The 24,248-nt window shown below is 46.9% G+C and overlaps 1 protein-coding gene across 1 annotated transcript in view; it reads left to right on the top strand.

Annotated features, from left to right (window-relative positions):
• Nucleotides 1-24,248, top strand: part of nlgn2a (neuroligin 2a) — a 100,441-nt gene that overhangs the window by 37,601 nt on the left and 38,592 nt on the right. The window contains 1 exon segment of the mRNA XM_034557135.1: nt 5,742-5,891. Within this exon segment, the coding sequence (XP_034413026.1) occupies nt 5,742-5,891 (150 nt within the window).

The raw sequence follows: 24,248 nt of genomic DNA, 5'->3' as shown, positions 1-24,248 counted from the left end.
TGAAATGTATTTTCTTCTTTCTTTCTTTACTTTCCTTGAAAAAGCTCATTCCTCGTATCCAGAAAAACCCAGCTGATTCTCAAAAGCATTATATTACCAGTGCAAGGACACACACAGACACACACACACACTCACATATATCCCAGATGCAATCAGTGTGGCCTTTGCCTTGATCCATTGTGCTCTAACGATTAAGCCTGAGCCCTGCTCGGTGGCCCATAGGCCAGCTCTGCTGCTGTGCATCTCATCACATCCCATTCATCACCCTGTGTCTGTCTCCACCTCCAGTCCTCTATCACATCGGCCTGCCACTGACCTGCTATTGACCCACTTACACTTACACACACACACAGACACACACACATTTGAGACACAGCCGTACAGTCAGTTGGTATTTGAGCTTCTCCTGAATGCAGTCCTGTTCCTGTTTTCTTACTCGAGGTTTGTGCAAAGCCCTCCTGTGTGCAATATGAGATCTTTGGCAACTGCTGGATTACATTCAGCCATTCTTACGGAGGCATCAGTAATATTTGACAGATGGATCTAATTGTCGCACACTTTCATCAGAACCAGATCTGCAGGTCTCGGCGCGTCGCAGATGTTTAAAAAGCGTATTTTCTCTGTCCAGATGAAATCCCTTTTGAGACTTCTCTCCTGAATATGCAACAGATACGATTTACACGGACGCTTTTGGTCTCAAGCAAGAGAATATTGCATCAGCTATTCCAATTCATGTTTTAATGAGAAGGATGCGTTGGCATATTTGGAGCAAAGCCTCATTCCAGAGCACATTTCACCTCATAAATCGGGGATGTAGAGCTACGCATTTCTTAAACTGCTCATAGAGGTTTCATAATCATGCCAATCCGTCATAATTAAAATTACAGGTTTCAGAAACACGAAAATACACAGAAATGTATTCCTTCCATTACACTGTTATTATATTTTCACCGCTCTATAACCTTTCTGTTAATTGGACCACTAGTACAAAGAGCTTCGGTGTATTTGCACACAGATGACAGTTCATCATTTGCTGCGAGCAATTTCCCTATTATTACAGCTTGGAACCTCGGCGTAAAAGGTCAATATTTACCCCCGCCCCCACACGTGCTTGTGCACACACACACACTCCCTGGCCTATCCCTGCTAATGAAAATAGAAATGGTAGAAAGGTACACTAAGTCGAGCCTATATGGGAGAAATGAAAATGCTAATTTGGGGAAGGTTTGAAATTGTGGGTGCTGCGTTCTTCCATCCTTGAGTTGTCGTTTCACCCCGACGTGATTCAATATCATTTTTCTATTTTTCTATTTTTTATTACGGCTGGGAGGGGCCCCGCCGCCTCCATCTCTCCAGGCTCAGTTCATCATATGGAAAGATGATGTCTCCGCAAGTCTCCGTTAGGAAGTAATATATGCTTTTTATATATTACACGAGCCGCCTCTCTGACGGGGTTGAGGTCAGTTCGGGGGGTTTATATTCGGCAGTCGAAGATCAACGAGAAGGAAAATGAACACGGGCCTAATAATCAGAGGCTTCTTTTTTTTATATATCTGTGATCCCTTCCTGCTACACCCTGAAGTTCAGCCGTGCCACTTAAGTGCGCCAATCTTTCCGCCGCCTCTCTGCCTGCTCTGTCGGTGTTTACTGACAGCACACATCCTTTCCCATAAAATCAACAGCGGGCGGTGACGCACGGCGCGTGGCCATCCCCCTTCCCGTGATCGGTCCGGTTGATAACGCAGTGGAGGCGAAGGCCCCTCCCCCGCGTCTCATCGGGAGACCAGAGGGGGGGTGGCGTCTCCGAGGGTGGCGGCGGTGGGCGGCGTGCGGAGCTGGAACGCTCGACACAAGTTCAGGGCCTAATCGTCTCATTGTCTCCGTTCTGCTTGAGAGGATCAGCGGCCGCGCTAAGCCCCTCAGGCCCTCAGCTGCTCTCCGCCATCTTGCTTTGTCGTCATTGTTGTTGTTGTTGTTGTTTGTGAGGAGAGCCAATTAATTTCAGCGAGCATTGTTTTTTTAAATGTATTATTTTTCCCACCTTTCTATTTGGTTTGGTGTTTCTTCTCCGTCTTTGGTGTTTTCTGTTCTCGAGGTGCCGTTATGAGAAATGAGCACACAGCCTTGGACCAGCCTGTCTGTATTTCCTGGGTTGGGGTTTTTTTTCTCCTATTTTTTTTTTCTGCAGAGTTTAAGTAAACATAAAGCCGCAATGGAAAAATACTCTGTCAGGCATTGATAGGCTTGCAATGTGAAGCAACAGCAGCGGTGGCGAGCGGCAGTAACTCAGAGAGCACGTAGCATGCTCATTGTCGGGTTAATGCTTCTGTTGTTTACATGCTTTCATGTTCAAAACAACACATATATCTGTATTCATGTAGCACCTGTCTCTTTAAGCCTTTGCAGAGGTAGTTCTTAAGCCGTGGGCGGTATATTCTAACACACCTGCATGTGACATAAGAAGGGGGTCGGGGGGTGGGGAATATGAATGTCTCGTTGAATCACGTCTGATCTGATCTATAGGCAGCCCACAGAACATCTGACTGGGTTGTCTGGGCACTACGGATACCCACGTGCATGCGCAGAAAGTACACTTTAAAAAATGTACTCATTGAAGTCAATGTAGTTACTCTCCAACACTGATTAGAAAAACAAACGTGGGAATTCCTCTCCGTCTCGCCTTTTGGTGACACTGACCTGTTGCCGTCCTCCTGCTGTTCCTTTTAGTTAGACAAACAGTAGGCCGACACAAATCAGTGCCGGCCCTGCCATGCCACGATGAGTAAGCCTCTGCCTTTGCAGCGTCGGCCGGCGTGGAAGCATTTGCCATCTGTCTATAATCTCGCATATAGGATGTGAAGGATTTGCTGAGGCTTGTGCTTGTTTATTCTGGACACAGAACAATACATGGAAGACAAGGCACCGTGTTGTCATGTCTCGTTCTGTTTGTCTGTGGAAATAGTCTACATTATACCACGTGTTCTCCCAGTAGAGTTGATGATGTTACTAGTTGTTTTTTTGTTGTTTTTCTCTTTTTCTTGCTGCATAACATCTGCATATTTGAAAGAGATACACGTTGGAGGTGTGGTAACTGTTTTTGTGTCAGCTTTAAAAAGCAGTTCATCCCACATGGGGATCACATGCGGGTCCTGAGGCTGGGAACCGAACCACCCGCCCATCTGTGGGCATCGCGTGCTAAACTTCTGTTGTGGTAGAAACAGGACAGAGCCAGAGGCAGAGAGAGAGAGACGGAGACAGGAAGAGAGAGAGAGAGAGAGAGAGAGAGAGAAGGCTTGTCGCCCCCGAGGGCCTCAGTCCTATCTGTCACTGTGCCAGAACGATTCGCCCTGTAAGTGATCCATGGACACGGGGTCCACAGGTCAACTGTGACAGCCTGCCCGGTGCGCGCCTTTGTGTCTTATGTAGGTGCGGGTGGGTACATCGGTGCATCTGCAGTCTGTCTCCCATGATGCCAGTGGCTGTCAGTCTTCATTTCCTGAATGCAGAGCTGCATGTGTTCATGTGTGTGTGTGTGTGTGTGTGTGTGTCTGTATGTATGTGTGTGTGTGTGTGTGTGTGTGTGTGTGTGTGTGTGTGTGTGTAAGTGCGCGTGCGTGCGTACGTGTGTATGCTACTATAATGAAATGAGATTCAGGTAGAGATGTGGCGAAGGGCATCACAGGGTTAGAGACGCACATGAGCAATATGTTGCCACGGCAACAGTCAATGAGACTTTGTCCACGTGAGAGTGGCTCATGGAGGGGGAGAGGAGAGGCGAGGAGAGGAGAGGAGAGGAGAGGAGAGGAGAGGAGAGGAGAGGAGAGGAGAGGAGAGGAGAGGAGAGGAGAGGAGAGGAGGAAACAAGTTGAAGGGAAGCAGTTGCCATAGCGACTCACCATTGCAGCTGCCTGTAAATTTCTCTGTCCCCCCCTCAGTGTGACTGTGTCTGCCTGACTTTAGCTTCGCCTATGTATTAAGTATGACTGTACCCTCGCGTATCACTGGTATTTTAGGATGCATATTCTTTGCTGAAACATTTGATGCATATTTCAGCAGGTATTTCACATATATTTTCTCTGTGCGTGTGTTTGTATACAAATACAAAAGCAGGTTTCAAAGGAAGCCGACACCCTCCATCTCCATTCTAACAGATGCTGTCGTAGTTATTTATGTGGTTGTTCTGCACTACTACTCTTTCATATCCCCAGGCCTACACACACACAGACACACACACACACACACACACACAGAGAAGCCAACAGGGACTGTCACTGTGCCACAGTGCTAAGTATTGTGCGCCATATGGTAGCATAGGCTCCTGGTAGGAGCAGGAGTGTCGTTGCTCTCAGTCACGCTATGGGAGACTGGTTCAAAGGCCAACGAGGCCCCACCGGGGACCATGCTGCATGTGCACAGCACTGTGTGTGGCAGGCATATGTTGAAGCATCTGACATGAAATGTTCTGCATACATTTTGTAAAGAAGGATGCAAGAGTGTATCAACATCGTTTTAATGAACGCCAATTTTTTAAATCCGATTAAAAAATAATGCTTAACTCTTAATGTGTCTGGAAAGCAGAATGACTCCATTATACTTGTTCATGTTTGAAGTGTGTTTCACAAGAACCAATCTCAAACCTTGTGTCGTGTATCCCGGTGATATAAATGACATTTTCACGTGGAACTTTTCAGTCATCTTCCCATTTTTTGACCTCAAGGCAGCATCCAGCTCACAATTTGTACAAAAATGAAAACGATGGCATCAAAGAGAGCGGTGTTTTCTAAAGATTCCCCACGGGGTAATCGACCCAGAAATAGGTTGATATAGCTGTCCCTGCAGCTCAGGGCCAGTTGTGATTTGCATTTATGGGAGTTCCAAGTTCCAATGTGCAAAGTAAAATGAGGAAATTATGGAAATGCGCTGCAGACATGATATATTAAGAGCCAGTGGCCATTTGTTATCTGTTGGTTGCACACATGATGTTCCTTAGACACCAGCTATTCTCTTTGCAGACTTGGCTTTAACGTAAAGTAAGTCCTCGTGTCCCATTATTATAATGTTTTAACCAGGAAATTGCCCTTGTGCTGCCCAGTTGCCTTCAGTTTATGTGTCGTCCCAGAGCGCCTTCCTTCCCACGCTGCGTGACAACATCTCTTCCTCGCAGCAGAGAGCTCTTAGGGGTCGACTTTCTTTGAGCTCTCGCAGCGAAAGAAATGTTTGTGTTTTGTCCAAACATTTGCAAATTCCCGTTTCTTTTTTTTTTACCTAACTACCTGTTCTGTCAACCGCCTGCACTCGACCCCTTTGTGCGCTGTGATCTGAATTGCATCAGCACCGGTCAATCTGGGCCTCAGCGTGAAATGCGGACTCGTCCGAGGCCGGCTGACTCTAATATGCCACACTACCCGGTGATCGTCTTCAGTTCAACCGCGTTGCTTCACTCCCCAGGAAGCGTTTTGATGAGGCTCGTGTCACGGCGCCTCCTGCTGTTCGCCTGTTATCTGCCTGAGTCCTCACCCGAAATCTTAAATGACCCCCAGCTCCCGTTTTCAGAGCAGACATCCAGCTGCAGGGAACAGAGGCGTTCTTAAAGCGCTGATACAAAAGTGTGTTCTCATGCAGGCGAACAATTTGTTCAGTATATTATAGTCCAACACAATATGTGATCAAAGGGAATATGAGAGGTGTAAATACCGTTATTTACTTGTTTCTCCTCTTTGTGTGTGTGTGTGTGTGTACAGATATCCGGGACCGCAGGAAGAAGCCGGTGATGCTGTTCATTCATGGAGGCTCCTACATGGAGGGCACCGGAAACATGTTTGACGCCAGCGTCCTGGCCGCCTACGGCAACGTGATTGTGGTGACCATGAACTACCGTCTTGGTGTGCTCGGTAAGTGCCTCTCCCACGCACACACGCACACACACACACACACACGCATAGACAACCCCTGTTGCTTTGAAGGCAACAGGCGAATAAAATTTCTCCCGGCGGTGATGGATGCCTTCCATACGAGTCATCAATATAATGACAACGAGTGCAGGCGTTGATCATGAGCTCTCACTTTCATATGGATATCACTCAGCAGATTATTCCAGTCTGAACACTGATTACGTGTTTACACTTTGAACGCAAAGGGTTTTAATGAAAGGCCCCGCAAACAATTTCACCCCCCCCACCACCACTAATGCGTAACTAATATGTTCACTCAAACCCAACAGTAAATCTTGAAATCGGCTCAAAGGGAGCATTTTGGTTTGCACGATGAGTGCCGTCACAGCGGGTTTTTTTCCCGAAGATTCGATCAGATTTCTGTGCTAAACTCCTCATCATCTGTTTCGTCATTGTTGTAATAAGCAAGGTGAGAAATATCACCATCTTCTTATGGCGAGCAGCGAGAGTTCTGCATTTCGTTCCGTTTTAGCCCGTTTGAGCTCAACAGGCAAACGTTCACAACCTTACGCTTAAAATAGATTCATGGACTTGCACTGCCTATGGCCTTCTCGCCACGTGACCCCCCCCCCGCTCACCCCGTTATTTATTTGTTTGTCTCAAGTTAGTAACTCTCTCGGAAAAAAGGCCTTTTTTTTACGAGGACGCGGAGACGGGCGCAAGCATGCAAATCAGATACAGATCTGGCATTTTTACAGGCACAGAAATATGCACCTCACAATTCTTCATCTTTACGGCGCGCCCTCGGCCCCCGGCGCCTGCAACCTCTAGACGGCTGTTTCTCGGCCGTATCACTCATTCTGCCAAGAGGGAGGATTGGAAAAATTAAAGAGGAGAATCCTTCCTTCGCGGTGTGTTTTGGACGGCGGAGGCGCGGTTATAATGCACTTCTCACCAGGCGCTTTACAGTCCGAGTGCAGGAGGTGTATTGTGACCCGTCTCGGGTCACGTGAGGTACCGCCACAGTGAATATGAATAGATAGTTAGTGAATAGAAAGAAGGTATCGCCGTGTCGCCTCGGCTCTCCGGCACGAGCTCGTCATCCTTTTCCTGAAAATACACTTGACTTCTCCTCCTTTGTTACTCACCGCACTCTGTCTCGCTCTATTGAGACCAAGTCATTTAGCTTGGAGAGGAGGAACATGCCTCTAAGGAGGCAAGCGCTAACTAAAGGAAACTAAGTGCATTAGATATTTCATTAGCCGAAGAGAGAGTGGGCTGCTGGAAGCTGTTTGGAATCGTTTGTTTTGTTTCTATTTTTTTAGAGGACGTTTCTGTGTTGTTCTTCCCGAGACCCGCGCGCCATTTACAAAGATGACAGACTTCTTTTTTCTTTCATTTGTCTGCAATTACCTAAAGTGTTTCAATTCTGAAAGTCTACCTTTTAAATGTGACCATTTTTCAAAGATCGTTGAAGGAAACCAGTGTGTGAACGGAGCGCGTTCCTTTGCTTTTATTTTCTAGCGCTGTGCCCGGCGTTTTCTTTCTTTTCTTTGGGCTGATCATTCCAGTCTGTAAAGATACACATTGTTCCCATCGTGTTAACTGCTAAGATCAGGGCACACGGCAGCATTTCTCAAAAGAAGGCCTTGCACCCTTTGCTCTTCACTGGAGTCTTCCTGCTCGTGTGACAGCTGTGAGGACTAACAATAGACATGTTCTTTGTATTGCTTCTTATTGATCATCTTGGGGGAGTGGCGTTAGAGGGAGCCTGAAGGGAATCGAGTCAGTGTTGCATACTCGCTTTAATGACTTTCAGAGCCTGTGCTGCTAGTTATTTTGTATTGGCTACACTTGGCCGGGTCTTTTAGTTGCTGGTTTCTCCAAAACCTGCCCAAGCTTTAAACGATGTCGCGGGTTAGCCAGTTTAATTTGGAATAGAAAACACACACACACACACACACACCAGGGAACCAGGGCCCCCTTCCCCTGAGTGGTTTCAATATTCCTTCTACCCTGTTCACCACCTGATGTCAGATGACCTGTGTTTCCTGGGGGAGTTATGTAGACACGGAATTCCCATGTGTAGGAATTGCTTTGATGATCGCAGCGTTATCGTGACAGAAATAAGAGCCAAGTTGCATCTGGAAGTTCCCTTTGGATGCAGTCAAGCCGACTCTGTTTTGTTTTTGTGAACATGTTTAGTTTATTATCAGACCGGTTCATGAGCTGATCCGTTTGGCGGTTCCTGATTGACAGAAAATGAGCTTCATTATAAGTTATTGGTGGCCAAAGATAATTCTGGATCGGAAGGAATTCAAGTGAGTTGATTAATAGCAGCAAGTTTAGTTTTTTGAAGGATATATCAGCAGCTATACTCCCAAGGTGTTAACTGAATTAGATTAAACTTACGATAACGGTGAAGTATCTCCGATTATTACTATGTGGCTGGATGTGCATGATGTAGGACTGGATCTCATTCATCTCCTCTCCCAGTCTCTTTCCACGTCTCTCTCTCTCTCTCTCTTCGCTAGTCTGGTGGCATCTCCTGCATCAAGGAGAAAGCAAATTAAGAGGGAGACTTTGGTCATTTGTATGCAAAGAGAACACCGCAGCTCCATCCCAAATATGAGAGCCATCCAGTGCAATTTGGCCACGATTAGGAGACATGTGAGTAATCTTTCGCATCATGCATCCTGCGTGATGGACGGCGCTTCACTTTGACAGAGAAAGAGAGACAGAGATGCCAGTTTGGTGGGCGGGAGGGCTTAGGTGGTGTGCGTCAAGCACGTGTAGCTGCGCGCATTCATGCATATCAATGTCTGCTCTGTGGACACACTGCGAGGGTTCCCACTGTGTTTGTGTTCTTGCTTCAGCAATCGGACACGCTGATTTGGAAGGGCAACGGTAGGATTTATTGACACAGGAGCTGGATGTGTTCATGTGAATTGCAAACCCAGTGCTGCGTGCCTGCCAGACAGAAACGGTTATCTTCAATCTCTCCGGCAGCATATCGGGTGTTATAGATGTTTGGTAAGTTGGTTGTTGTGGTCGTTTTTTTTCAGTCAGCGGTCCAAAGGTTTACGAAGCGTACCACGAGCTACTGTGAAGGTTGCAAATGGTTTCAATGTAGTGAGGTAGTTAATAATCCTGATGATTACAGCTGGAGGTCATTTGAATGCACGGCTGCTTATTAAAACGTAAAGCTGGTATTTTAAAACAGTTTCTCTGTCACTGGACTTGAAATCTGGTTGTCAAAAGCTTTTTCTAGAATTGTAATCCCGTACTCTCCACGCGAGTGAGGCTGTATGTACGTAAATACTAGCTAACCTAGAGAGGAAGACAGTGGTGTATTCATGAAGGGCAGGTCTGGGTATCATATAAAGAAATCTAAATCAAAAGCTTGCTGTGATTGGCCGTACTAAACCGTACATAGCCTTATTATTGTCTAGATCTGGGTACAAAAAGGATTTAATGCAGTTTCGAGACTACATGGAAGTGGGTTATGTTGGTTGACACCTAAAGAGGTATTGAGTAGTAAAGCACTTTCATGAAGCATGTTGGGGTTTGAACACCAGACCTTTTAAATTAAGGAAACTCTGTCACACCAGCGAACCACGGGGAAATTGCTTTGCACAGAAGGGGTTAAGACCCCAGTTAAAAAAAAGAAGATTCCAGTTGTAGCACCTTCTCACTTTGTTAAATGAGGTGGCAAAAGGAAATGAACGTGATGAAACATGAAAGTAACAGCGGAGTAACTTTTTATCCTTTGGTACAAATACCTCCAAGAATCCTGTCTCTGCTTGGCTTTTTTTTTTCTTGCCATAATTAATTGTAAACACTGTATTTAGGAGATTTTGTGGTGTATTCAGTCGCTGTGGATACAGCACATTAGTAGACCGTATGTATGCATCCATGAATTGTCCTTATATGAGAGCATTTAAGATAGAAATCAAGCACAGAAAGACGGGAATTGGAGGAACAGGGGTCAGGGACGAGAAATCAACCTTTTCAGTTTTTCTTTCCTTCCGGCTGATTGAGAGACGTGATCTTTTCGCTCTCTGTCGCCAACTGACACCCTTATTAAACAGCCGCCTCTCCGGCGCCTGCCAGCGCTACTCAAATGCTAACCACCGTGGCGTCATCCACACAGCGCGACGCGCCCCGGCTCTATATCCATATGCTAATAATGGGAAATGTACCTGTCTGCACCCGGACCCCCCCCCGGCCCAGGGAGGAAACGGCAGGCGGTCTCCGGCGAGGTCTCTGCATGGAATCTTCTGCCGAGTTAAATGTGTAATGAAAAGCTTCACCGGGCCGCTGAGCCCTTGACCTTGGCCTTGGCTGCCATCATTGCGACAGACATGCTTACAGTACATACGTCACCACCACCCCAATGAGCTCATTTATATCCTCCCATCACAATGCGAGAGTCTGGGTGGGTGAACAAGAGCAGGAGGGAGAGATGAAAGGGAGACTATGCATTCATTCAGACATTAACGATGATGATGAGAGCAGAGAGCTGGAACAGAGAACAGAGTACAGAGCTTAGAGCGTTGTTTTTTTTGGAGCCGCAACACTTATGTCGACGTAGCATGAGCTGTGTGTGTGTGTGTGTATCTTGGCCAGCGCATACACACACACACTTACACATACACAGTTGTGTGAGAGATTTTGAGAGATGAGAGACGTGGCAGTGGGAGAGATAAGAGAGAGGGGGAAAGGAGAGGAGAGAAAGAGGGGGAGAGAGATAGAGGAGGGACTGCATTTGCCTGTGATGCTAAAAATAAAACCTGCAGAGCCACTTTTGAGTGTGCACTAGAGCAGACGGATTCATCTAGAGCACAATTATATATATGTATATATATATATATATATATATGTATATGTGTGTGTGTGTATATATATATATATATGTGTGTGTGTGTATGCACGGACCGAACACACACGCGGGATTGAATGTGTTGTGCTCCTCCTTAAAACGGTTCTGCCTCACACCTGTAAAACTTTGGGATTCAAGGAGTGTGGAGGGAAAAATGTCCGCTCAACCCTTTGCCAGTGTGTGTGTCTGTGTGTGTGTGTGTGTGTGTGTGTGTGTGTGTGTGTGTGTGTGTGTGTGTGTGTGTGCGTGATCCCACGACCAGACAGCGATTTGAAACGTGACCTGACAGGACCAGAGAAGATATTAAGACACACACCTCTCCCAAATGCTTGCGTACACACACACACACACCCACCCACACACACACACACTGTTCTCAGTCTCCATAGCAACCTCCGGCGGAATTGATGAGCAAATTCCTCTTGACTCTATGTGAGGGGAGAAAAAAAAGGGGGACTGTGGTGTCTTAAGTGTTTGTGTTTGTGTGCGTGTGTGTGTGTGTGTGTGCGTGTGCGTGTGCGTGCGTGCGTGTGTGTGTGTGTGTGTGTGTGGGCGTGCTGGATTGTATAGCATGTGTGACTTTGAAAAAGAGGACAGGCGTGTCCACTATCTGAGAGGTGGCCAATATCACACACACACACACACAATACCAGACTGACAGCGCTCCCCGGAGCAGACGTCATTTCTCCTCTGTCTGTCTGTGGCCTTCACACTCTCTCACCTGAGATGCCTATACTTCCTTGCCTTCCTTCTTTTATCTAGCCCCCCCCCACACCTCTCCTCCCACCTCCTGTAGATGCACACCTTCCGGAACATGCGGAGCACAGCTACGTATTGTGCAACACTGCATCAGTATTGGCCTCATTCTTACAAGCAGAGTATTACCAGCACGGGTGAATATAATCATGTATTATACTGTGTTAGATCACACAATCCAAGTAAAAAAAAAAACATGTGGTCTCTTTTAAAACAGTCTGTCAGTCCAACAATGTAATAAATCCTCTCAACCTTTATCTGCAGGGTCTATACATCAAGTATTTAACACATTGATTGCGTCAGTTAATTTTTCCAGCCCAGCTGCAGTGGAAGTGAACTGCCTCTGCAACGTCAGAGTAAAGTCCATGGACCTGGCTCTCTGTCGTACGGGTCTGGGGAAACGGGAACAAGTGTATCGGGGCATCCGAAGGCTTTTCAAAGCGACTTGCAGCGTGACGTGAATCGTTCCAATTGCTTTAGGGTCTGAAGGATTATCTATTCTAGCTCACTGCATAATAGAGATCTACTTAAGGACAACCAAACAATACGGAAAGCTTTCGGAGGCGAGCGCCACAGCATTTGCCTCAATATACTTGAGTTACCTTAATCGTGTTCCACAAAGCAAGTGCTTCATGGAGCCGAAGTCGTACAAGCCTCCAGTGTCTTGCTTCTTTAACATCATGCGTCTAGTTTGTAGATGAAGAGAAATCAACAGACACACACACGTACGTGATGTCCTGCGGGCACTCTTTAATAACTGAGTTATGGGGCGAATCATGCTGATGTATGTTTCACGTGTCAAACAATCAGCTTTGTAAGTGAGGAACCATGGGCTGGTAATAGCCAGGGATGGATCATCATTACGGGGTGGGGGGGTGGGGTGACAGCCGTTTGAATCATCACGCGGCGCTACGGGGCTAAGTGGGAGACTGTTGTTCGAGGAGAGCCACAACAGCGTCCCACACACCTTTTACATTCCGATTGACACTCACGGAGACAGGTTGTTAGTGAGTGTGCACACAAAAGAAAAGCAGTCACCACTTGTGATGGGACGCTTGTGTAAGTGCCGACTTACTTTCTATTTGCATGCAGCCAACACACGTGCATTATGTCATCTCATCGGGACGCAACATCGCTCATCAATTAATAACACTCTCTGATATAGAGATGAGTCATTTCGAGTTCAATTGTGTCCGTACCCACTTTGCCTCTGTGGTTTTTCTTTAACATCAGCTTTCTTGGGTGATTTACTACGTGTCCCCAAGCGATCCCGTAATATTCAATGCTGTCAAAGGGAGCGACCGGCAAGCTGTTTGCCAGTTGAGTAAATTAGGAGCTTTTCCATGTCCCTCCCTTGGAAATCTCCCCTCATTGTGTGGCTTTATTACTTCCTAGTCTGCCGAGGCTGCAGTGGATGTCTACCTGTGAATTTCTATCCGTTGAATGCCACTGCCATCCTAGTGTAGGAAATACAAAAGTAGGGAAACAATGTTCATACATATTGATGATTGACAGTGATGCCATTTTCTCCTGTCGATTAAATGAAAAGCTGCCAACCAATTATGTCAGCCCCAAAGGTAGCTCCTATACAGTGAAGAACTGTTAAGAAGGCATCTTGGCCAGTATGTTGATATGTACTTATTTATTTATTTAGTTCAGGTGAATACAAAAGCAAAAGACTTAACAACATTGGCAGATAAGCAATAACTGAACCTGCCACAGACAAAAGTATTGAAGCAAATAACTAAATAATGGCGCGTACCAATTCCCTTTCTACCATTCTATTTAGAAAAACAGAAAATATGATGTTGTGTATGGTTATGTTAAAGGTGTGTTTCATGTGTCGTTGTGATGTGCGTATGTTTGTTTCTTTATTATTATCACTACTATGACGGCATCTATACGACAAGATGGCACAACATGTGTCATATTGCGCCTGCAGCATTTGAGTCCAAGACAAATGTTCCTTTGGGGATAATTAGGTCTATTGTATTGTTTATGTAGTACACTGTATGCCAACCATATCAAGATGTCCTAATGCATCCGGTCGCCAGTGTGCTGTTCTTGTATCCGACTCCAAATCCTCTGTGCAGTGGACGCCTCGTCACGCAGACTGAGCCCCGCAGAGGTCAGACCGTTGACAGCCTGATGGCTGCCTTATTTACAGAAGGAATTGAATAATCATAGAAATAACCGTTCATAACTGTCGTGAATATAATACAGCGCATCAGTGTATGCAGCTTCAGCTTAAAAATTAAAGCTATTAGCAAAGTAACGACAGCAGAGAACGTGCTTACTTTGTAAGGGCAGCTGCAGTAATACTTACTTTACTAATCATAAAAATAAAATGTACGCGATTAAAGCGCATCCTCTTAATGAGGCATAACAACCTTTAGGATTCAGACAAGTATTTGGTACTTAGCTTGGTAGTTATGGGGAACATTTCAGTGGGATTGCTGCCCACCGGTGCAAACGTCAGGGAAGGCCTAGATTCAGCACCCTGGACAGCGGCCGTGATATTATTCGTCTCATTCAATGGATCTCCGGCGATCGCCGCACAATACACGCCGGTTAGATTTGTGTCCGACTCTGACGTCATGCACATGCAGTGTTTGGAGCCTCTCTACCGACTGCTTGGCCCAATGCATGATGGGAAACGCCTGGCTGTCGCCAGATCAAAGCGCTGATTGGCTCTAAAACATTTAATCTAAAGCATATCTTGTTTGGTCGATAATAATAAAGCTTATTTACACAACACATTTTAAAACGAGTAGCAAAGTGTTTCATAAAAAGAAGTAAAAGATAGCATACAATGCAGATTCACGCACATTTCCACATATATATTCACGGATCTAACAGGATGTCACTGTTTCTGTGACTTCCTGTTAATTTCTTTAAAGGCGGCTAAAAAACTGTCTGACTTGACAGCAGTTTACTCTCGGCGCCCAATGCTGCTACTTCCTGCTCTCAACCACCAGGCGAGGCGCAGCTCATCTCCAACAAGCCTATTCATCATTTAATGGCTGGAAGCCACAATGTAAAAAAAAAAATCTAAAATTGAATCAAGCCTCTGCCTCTTCATGCCAGTTGTCACATCCTTATGGTTCCAGTAACACCGGATCATCTTGGAGCTCCAGCAGCTGGATCCTTGGTCCTTCTCCCTTGGAGGAGGCTCTGTGCTGGGGGAACAGCGGGCAGCGTGACCCATCTCCCCCACGGAGCTCCACTATCTCCACCACTGCATTAACCCATCAAGTATGGCTAACACAGCACCTGGGGCCAGGAGTGTGTGTGTGTGTGTGTGTGTGTCATTACACATGTCAGATGTTTAACACACGCAGAACAACACACACACAGGCAATATGAATGATAATATTAGTCATTTGCATTTTAGGGAGGGTGAGGTCAAGGACGGGACTGCCTGGTGTCGACCTGCATGGTCGGCCAGGGCACCTGTGATTGACAGGTGGGAAAGCACGGTAATGTCAGAGGCGATAGGACATCTGACACAAGCACACACACACACATACACACACACACTGTTGCATGTGCACACGCATAATAAAATGAGACAGGGCCGAGGGAGAGGGAGTCGGAAAAGCGAGGAGAGTAGTGAGCGAAATAGAGTTCACTCATCCGAGCAGTTCACTCTCCACACACACACACACACACGCGTGTGCGTGCACACACATGCACAAACACACAAATGCCAAACACACGCTGGCCGTAGTAACTCACTGGCCCAGTAACAGATGCTGCGAGCAGTGTGAGAGCCAGGCTACACCTGCTCTCCTCTGCTGCTCCACCTCTCGGCCTGGCCACTTTCCGAGCCATGTCCCATTCCACCTCTTCTCCTCCACCTGTTTTCCTCCGGGCTAAGAGAAAGCTACACTGTCATTAAGCCACACACCGACACACAGGGAAAGACTGTCCATCGGCGTTCATATAGGGAAACAGTCTCTATGTATTTCTCTCTTCACACATTTATGCATGAGCTCCTGTTAATTTACATCAGGACAAGCTGTGAATCCTAATTTTTGCTACACTACACGCACTTTTATTTTCTACCTGTTACAACACTTGGCCTGTCAATTGAAAACCTTGAACATGGTTCTCTAAGGTTGCTAATGTGTGTGAAAGTGCATATTCCTCAACTCAGCATATTCAATATTTTATGCAGATGTCTTGGTTTAAGGAGATGGTGATGATATGTACAAGGTGGGGGCAGTGTGTGTGTGTGTGTGTGTGTGTATGTGTGTGTGTGTGTGTGCGTGTGTGTGTTATCCACCTGTGCTGCTGCAGCTCTCCTCTTCTGATTACGGACGGAGCAGCGTAGGCATCTCTTTAGGAAGCTGCTGCAGCTAATTATCCAATTAACCAGCCCACGCCGGCCGGGGAACCAACCCCTTTGCCAATCAGCGGGGTCTGAACGCGCCGAGTTGCTCTAACCTGTGTGTAGTTCATGTTTCATTCGGAAAAGCGCTGCAATCCGTTGAGCTTTGAATGAGGCAGATGGTACCTCTAAAGTGGTGCCACGAGAACCTTGAGCTCCTGTGTCAGAAAAAACCCACACCTTTTTCATTTATTTTTTCCTGTGTGAGGCGGTTTCCTGAAATAGTTGAACAACGATCGTCACGACCGTGATCTGTTGAACATCAATGACGGTTCAAAGTTATTACCAGCTTTCATTTGTAGTTAGATGGATGTTTTATGCTTGAACGTGACCCACGAACATGCCCACACAAAGTCTGAGGGAGACGGGAGTGAACGGGTGTGATTGTGATTGTGATCCGTGTCTTGTGCTGCATTGCTAGCCTTTTGTCAACGTGTGTACGTACAACAGGCAGCCCATAAGAGTTGAGTGTTGAATTAGTAATGAACATAGTTATAAAGCCACTTTGTCCTTGGTGTGTGTTTTTGCTTCTGTGTTTGTTTATGCACAAATTGTTCGAAAAGCTGCAGACGAAACCCTGCAACAACAAACTGACCGCTCCCTAAACCCCACATCCCGATCGGTGATTGTCTAATCATAGCGTAGAAGGCGTAACTAGACACGGCAGGTTCGTTAAACTAAAAGCCGTGTGCACAGTGCTCCAACAACAACATTACTCTTCTGTCTCCGGAACCAAAAAATACCAGTCGAAAAGTGCAAGGGAACTGTTTTCATCGTAACATAACGTTCTTATTTCATCAGCACTATCATACCGGAGTGAGTAGCCTCCCCATGAACTTCAAAAACAACGGCAAAGGAGTGTTGACCTTTTGCGGGAGACATGCAGTTCTGGTCTCCGTCTTGATGTTCCTGGAATCATGTATGGTAGCCTCCGAGTGCATATTTAAAGGTCGACTCCATCTTGGTTCTTTTCCCGGGTTTAAAGTGCTGTTGCATGTACAGCCCCTGTGTTCTGCCAGGGACATTTTCATTTTGTCAAAAGGGTCTGGTAGCTGTGAAGAGAGCGACACGAGCATCTGTGAGCAGGAGCAGCAGAAAAGGAAAGAGAAAATCGTGTCACTTTAAGTGTGTGCGTTATTTAGAATATGTTCACGTGGGGACATTTTTTAATAGGGCGAGGGAAAATAGCATTTTGACTGGATTTTATAAGGAATACAACTGGAGAGCTACAGAATGATAGAAAATAAATAATGATAATTAGGGACCCATGAATAAGGGAAGCAGTTTTCAGGCTGAGTTACAGCGCCAGTATTACTTAGCAATATTATACCTGACAGAAACTCTGGCTCTCTGGGCCAATAACTGATTATTAAACTTGACAAATGTTTGGCTTTGAAAGTTGTGAATTTGCCGTGTGTCTTAAATAATTCATATTTGAGTGAATATATATATATATATATATATATATTTATACATCCCTGCTTGCTTCGAGATTCACAGCCGTCCACCGGGACACAGCGGAGCGTTGACTGTAATGTATTCTACCCTGCAGCTATGTGACCATTCATATACAATGCTGTCTGAAGCATTAGTACTCCGGCACCCTGGGGTCTCACCCACAAGAAGACCGTGTGCTGTGTGAGCCAGTAACTCCCACGCCATGCGGCAAAGACACGGCACCAGCGGTTCCTCTCTGTCGGAGCGTCCCCGATTAAAAGTTTGTCACATAGGGGGCAGCACCCAAAAAGTGAGGAGAAATTAATTTGCCTCTTTATAATGTCACGCGTGTTTTTGAACATGAGTGTGATACTGGTGAGTGTTTTGCGACGTGTTTCTCAACCATGTCCAGTCTGTGATCTTTTGCCACACTTTAGCGCTCTCGTGCCTCTTTTCTCCGACGACAATGCAGGAGAGTTGCTATCCTCTTTGTGGTTTGGGCTGAGAGTATAATTATGTTTGCAGCTTACATATTGGGCCCCCAAAATCTCTTAATCGTTGCTGCTCACAGCCCGCTTCACTCCGCCTGACCTCCCTCGTCCCCTCGCACGCTTCCCTGCTTGCTTGTACCCTTTTTTAAAAATTAGAAATAAATAAATGTGCTCAATTCCCAACTAAAACTTTAAAGAAAACAGGAAGGAGATAAACATGTATTTAAAAACAAAACAATCAGTTCTACTTTGCCCACAGATGCAAAAGGGGAGATCCCGGTATATGAACAAAGTGTTGAGACGTTGTATGTTTTTTTTAGGATCAAACGGCGGATGTTGCCTTACACGTGTAAACAGGAGATGTCTGGGTGACTTTGCGGGAATTAGCTGGCTCCAAGTGTGCTTTGAGCAGATGTGAGTGGTGGAAAAAGCAAATTGGAATTGGCCCTTGATCTGACAACTTGGCAGTGTTGTTACCTCCCGTCCTCAATGTGCATGTGCTAAATTGGGTGCAACCGAATATGGGAATAAAATGGGGCTCGCTTGCAGGGTTGTAGATGTCAGCAGATCCTCAAAATACTGCTATACCTTTGGAGTTGAAGACGTTTTCTTTTGGCAACTTATAGGAGACGAGGCATTTTACCGCCGGCCTTTATTTCAAAAGGAGCTTCGACTGCGAGTCCGTTCACACAGAAGGCTGCACCAGGAACCGAACGCACGGCACATTAAAAACTGACATGACATAAACCATTTATGTGACACGTGGGGGCGCATTCTGCTTCCTTACACTTGCCGCTTACTACACACTTCAATAATGCATTTGATATACCATCGATAATGTATGACTTGAATGCGGCTGATGTGAAATACTCTTACACCTCCAACATTATTCACTTACTGTGTGTGTGTGTGTGTGTGTGTGTGTGTGTGTGTGTGTGTGTGTGTATGTGTGTGTGTGTGTGTGTGTGTGTGTGTGGGTGTGTGCGCGCGTTCATATTCATGCTCTAAGAACATCTTGCCTCCCAAACTGATTTCCTAGCAGGGGAGTGGAGCGTCCCCCTCAGCTCTTTGCTCCACATCCCCGGTGAAGATGGACAGGGGTGTGGGGGTGGGGGGTGTGTGTGTGTGGAGGGAGGCGGGGGGGTTGGCTAAGAGTAAGATTATGTACCGCTCTCTTTTTACACAACAATCACACAGTATTGCCTTGTGACGGATTTCATGGCAGAATTGCTATTCATGAGGAAGAATAGAGAGGGAGAAGGCTCTGTCTTCCTACCTCTGCTGTGAGGAGAGGTGCCGAGACCTCCACCAGGAATTCCTTCTCTTCCAAGCTTCAGTCAGCCCAACCCCACCTTTTATTCCAGCAGCCAGCCTCCCGAACTCGATCCTCTACTCCCCCCCCCCCCACCCCTCCTGTTTTTCTCTTTTATTCCTCAGTGTGACTTCACACCTTTCCCTCTTACACCAGCTCTTCCGCTTCCATCCTTGCTATGTCTCTTCTTCTACATCAGCCCATATTTCCCCCGTCATCTTTCTCTTCTCTCGAATAAATACAACACATTTTACAGATAAGTGGTTTGTCTGTGAAAAGAGAAAATTAAATTACCACTTGAGTCATTAGTTATAATTTAGAAAAGAAAACAAGTTGTTACTGCTGATATCTCCCATGAATACCAGATTTGAAGTTATATTATAGTTATATTATAAGAATATTCAACAAGCGTTACCCGCAATTGTTATCTGATTTCCTTTTCCTTCTAATGATGAGTCCTCGTGTTCTCAGTCATGAAGCACTCAGCTGTTAGAAAGGTTAACTTACTTGTTGACTTTTGGTTACTAAATAGTTTAGGGTGATGAGTTTCTGTACAGCGTTCTGTAGTGCGTTCTGTAGTGCATTCTGTAGTGCGTTCTGTAGAGCGTTCTGTAGAGCGTTCTGTAGTGCGTTCTGTAGTGCGTTCTGTAGTGCATTCTGTAGTGCGTTTTGTAGGGCGTTCTGTAGTGCGTTCTGTAGGGCCTTCTTTAGTGCATTCTGTAGTGCGTTCTGTAGTGCGTTCTGTAGTGCTTTCTGTAGGGCGTTCTTTAGTGCATTCTGTAGTGCGTTCTGTAGGGCGTTCTGTAGTGCGTTCTGTAGAGCGTTCTGTAGTGCGTTCTGTAGTGCGTTTTGTAGGGCGTTCTGTAGTGCATTCTGTAGTGCGTTCTGTAGGGCGTTCTGTAGTGCGTTCTGTAGGGCGTTCTGTAGTGCATTCTGTAGGGCCTTCTTTAGTGCATTCTGTAGTGCGTTCTGTAGTGCGTTCTGTAGTGCGTTCTTTAGTGCTTTCTGTAGGGCGTTCTTTAGTGCGTTCTGTAGGGCGTTCTGTAGTGCGTTCTGTAGGGCCTTCTTTAGTGCGTTCTGTAGGGCGTTCTGTAGTGCGTTCTGTAGAGCGTTCTGTAGTGCGTTCTGTAGGGCGTTCTGTAGGGCGTTCTGTAGGGCGTTCTGTAGGGCGTTCTGTAGTGCGTTCTGTAGGGCCTTCTTTAGTGCATTCTGTAGTGCATTCTGTAGTGCGTTCTGTAGTGCGTTCTGTAGTGCGTTCTTTAGTGCTTTCTGTAGGGCGTTCTTTAGTGCATTCTTTAGTGCATTCTGTAGTGCGTTCTGTAGTGCGTTCTGTAGTGCTTTCTGTAGGGCGTTCTTTAGTGCATTCTGTAGTGCGTTTTGTAGGGCGTTCTGTAGTGCGTTCTGTAGGGCCTTCTTTAGTGCATTCTGTAGTGCGTTCTGTAGTGCGTTCTGTAGTGCTTTCTGTAGGGCGTTCTTTAGTGCATTCTGTAGTGCGTTCTGTAGGGCGTTCTGTAGTGCGTTCTGTAGAGCGTTTTGTAGGGCGTTCTTTAGTGCATTCTGTAGTGCGTTCTGTAGGGCGTTCTGTAGTGCGTTCTGTAGGGCGTTCTGTAGTGCGTTCTGTAGGGCCTTCTTTAGTGCATTCTGTAGTGCGTTCTGTAGGACGTTCTGTAGGGCTTTCTGTAGGGCTTTTTGTAGTGCGTTCTGTAGTGCTTTCTGTAGAGCGTTCTGTAGTGCGTTCTGTAGTGCTTTCTGTAGGGCGTTCTTTAGTGCATTCTGTAGTGCGTTCTGTAGGGCGTTCTGTAGTGCGTTCTGTAGGGCCTTCTTTAGTGCATTCTGTAGTGCGTTCTGTAGTGCGTTCTGTAGTGCGTTCTGTAGTGCGTTCTTTAGTGCTTTCTGTAGGGCGTTCTTTAGTGCATTCTTTAGTGCATTCTGTAGTGCGTTCTGTAGGGCGTTCTGTAGTGCGTTCTGTAGGGCCTTCTTTAGTGCATTCTGTAGTGCGTTCTGTAGTGCGTTCTGTAGTGCGTTCTGTAGTGCTTTCTGTAGAGCGTTCTGTAGTGCGTTCTGTAGTGCGTTTTGTAGGGCGTTCTTTAATGCATTCTGTAGTGCGTTCTGTAGGGCGTTCTGTAGTGCGTTCTGTAGGGCCTTCTTTAGTGCATTCTGTAGTGCGTTCTGTAGGACGTTCTGTAGGGCTTTCTGTAGAGCAATCTGTAGGGCGTTCTTTAGTGCGTTCTGTAGTGCGTTCTGTAGTGCGTTCTGTAGTGCGTTCTGTAGTGCGTTCTGTAGTGCGTTCTGTAGAGCGTTCTTTAGAGCGTTCTGTAGAGCGTTCTGTAGAGCGTTCTATAGAGCGTTCTGTAGTGCGTTCTGTAGGGCGTTCTGTAGGGCGTTCTGTAGGGCGTTCTGTAGGGCGTTCTGTAGTGCGTTCTGTAGAGCGTTCTGTAGAGCGTTCTGTAGAGCGTTCTGTAGAGCGTTCCGTAGAGCGTTCTGTAGTGCGTTCTGTAGTGCGTTCTGTAGTGCGTTCTGTAGTGCGTTCTGTAGAGCGTTCTGTAGAGCGTTCTGTAGTGCGTTCTGTAGTGCGTTCTGTAGAGCGTTCTGTAGTGCGTTCTGTAGTGCGTTCTGTAGAGCGTTCTGTAGTGCGTTCTGTAGTGCGTTCTGTAGGGCGTTCTTTAGTGCATTCTGTAGTGCGTTCTGTAGGGCGTTCTGTAGTGCGTTCTGTAGGGCCTTCTTTAGTGTATTCTGTAGTGCGTTCTGTAGGACGTTCTGTAGGGCTTTCTGTAGAGCAATCTGTAGGGCGTTCTTTAGTCCGTTCTTTAGTGCGTTCTTTAGTGCGTTCTTTAGTGCGTTCTTTAGTGCGTTCTTTAGTGCGTTCTGTAGTGCGTTCTGTAAAGCGTTCTGTAGGGCGTTCTGTAGTGCGTTCTGTAGGGCGTTCTGTAGTGCGTTCTGTAGTGCGTTCTGTAGTGCGTTCTGTAGAGCGTTCTGTAGTGCGTTCTGTAGAGCGTTCTGTAGTGCGTTCTGTAGTGTGTTCTGTAGTGTGTTCTGTAGTGTGTTCTGTAAAGCGTTCTGTAGTGTGTTCTGTTCTGTAGTGCATTCTGTAGAACGTTCTGTAGTGCGTTCTGTCGGACGTTCTGTAGAGCGTTCTGTAGTGCGTTCTGTAGAGCGTTCTGTAGTGTGTTCTGTAGAACGTTCTGTAGTGTGTTCTGTAGAGCGTTCTGTAGTGCGTTCTGTAGAACGTTCTGTAGTGTGTTCTGTACAGCGTTCTGTAGAGCGTTCTGTAGTGCGTTCTGTAGTGCGTTCTGTAGTGCGTTCTGTAGTGCTTTCTGTAGAGCGTTCTGTAGTGCGTTCTGTAGTGCTTTCTGTAGAGCGTTCTGTAGTGCGTTCTGTAGTGCGTTCTGTAGTGCGTTCTGTAGAGCGTTCTGTAGTGCGTTCTGTAGAGCGTTCTGTAGTGCGTTCTGTAGTGTGTTCTGTAGTGTGTTCTGTAGTGTGTTCTGTAAAGCGTTCTGTAGGGCATTCTGTAGTGCGTTCTGTAGTGCGTTCTGTAGAGCGTTCTGAAGTGCGTTCTGTAGAACGTTCTGTAGTGTGTTCTGTAGTGTGTTCTGTAGTGCGTTCTGTAGAGCGTTCTGTAGTGTGTTCTGTTCTGTAGTGCATTCTGTAGAACGTTCTGTAGTGCGTTCTGTCGGACGTTCTGTAGAGCGTTCTGTAGTGCGTTCTGTAGAGCGTTCTGTAGTGCGTTCTGTTCTGTAAGGCGTTCTGTAGGATGTTCTGTTCTGTAGTGCATTCTGTAGGACGTTCCACATGTGCAGCCAAAACTACGTCAAAGAATTTATACTTTAATAGCAATTTTTGTTTTTGTTTAACGGAACAATTTATGACCAAAGTTGCTCAAATTAGCAATTTGTTCTCACAGACACTTTTTACTTTCTGTAATACTTTTTTGGAGGATCAATTCCAATATTGATTCACTCCATTTCCTACATGCGACAGCAGCGAGTTATTTCTTTATGTTACAATCGATGGAACTTTCTCGAAAGTGCGACTCTGGCGACAGTCGGGCCGGACCAGCCGCCAACCCCTCCCTCCAACCCCTCCCTCCAACGTCCCTCCAACCACTCCCTCCAACGTCCCTCTAACCCCTCCCTCCAACCCCTCCCTCCAACATCCCTCCAACCCCTCCCTCCAACGTCCCTCCAACCACTCCCTCCAACATCCCTCTAACCCCTCCCTCCAACCCCTCCCTCCAACGTCCCTCCAACCCCTCCCTCCAACATCCCTCTAACCCCTCCCTCCAACCCCTCCCTCCAACGTCCCTCCAACCACTCCCTCCAACGTCCCTCTAACCCCTCCCTCCAACCCCTCCCTCCAACATCCCTCCAACCCCTCCCTCCAACGTCCCTCCAACCACTCCCTCCAACATCCCTCTAACCCCTCCCTCCAACCCCTCCCTCCAACATCCCTCCAACCCCTCCCTCCAACGTCCCTCCAACCACTCCCTCCAACATCCCTCCAACCCCTCCCTCCAACCCCTCCCTCCAACGTCCCTCCAACCCCTCCCTCCAACATCCCTCTAACCCCTGCCTCCAACCCCTCCCTCCAACGTCCCTCCAACTACTCCCTCCAACGTCCCTCCAACCCCTCCCTCCAACATCCCTCCAACCCCTCCCTCCAACATCCCTCCTACCCCTCCCTCCAACATCCCTCTAACCCCTCCCTCCAACCCCTCCCTCCAACGTCCCTCTAACCCCTCCCTCCAACGTCCCTCTAACCCCTCCCTCCAACCACTCCCTCCAACGTCCCTCTAACCCCTCCCTCCAACCCCTCCCTCCAACGTCCCTCTAACCCCTCCCTCCAACCCCTCCCTCCAACGTCCCTCTAACCCCTCCCTCCAACATCCCTCTAACCCCTCCCTCCAACATCCCTCTAACCCCTCCCTCCAACCCCTCCCTCCAACGTCCCTCTAACCCCTCCCTCCAACCCCTCCCTCCAACATCCCTCTAACCCCTCCCTCCAACCCCTCCCTCCAACGTCCCTCCAACCCCTCCCTCCAACGTCCCTCTAACCCCTCCCTCCAACATCCCTCCAACCCCTCCCTCCA

This window comes from Cyclopterus lumpus, chromosome 18, assembly GCF_009769545.1.
Source record: "Cyclopterus lumpus isolate fCycLum1 chromosome 18, fCycLum1.pri, whole genome shotgun sequence".
In the NCBI taxonomy this organism is placed as follows: domain Eukaryota; kingdom Metazoa; phylum Chordata; class Actinopteri; order Perciformes; family Cyclopteridae; genus Cyclopterus; species Cyclopterus lumpus.
The sequence above is the reverse complement of the archived record's forward strand: the minus strand, read 5'-3'. Positions and strand labels throughout refer to the sequence as shown.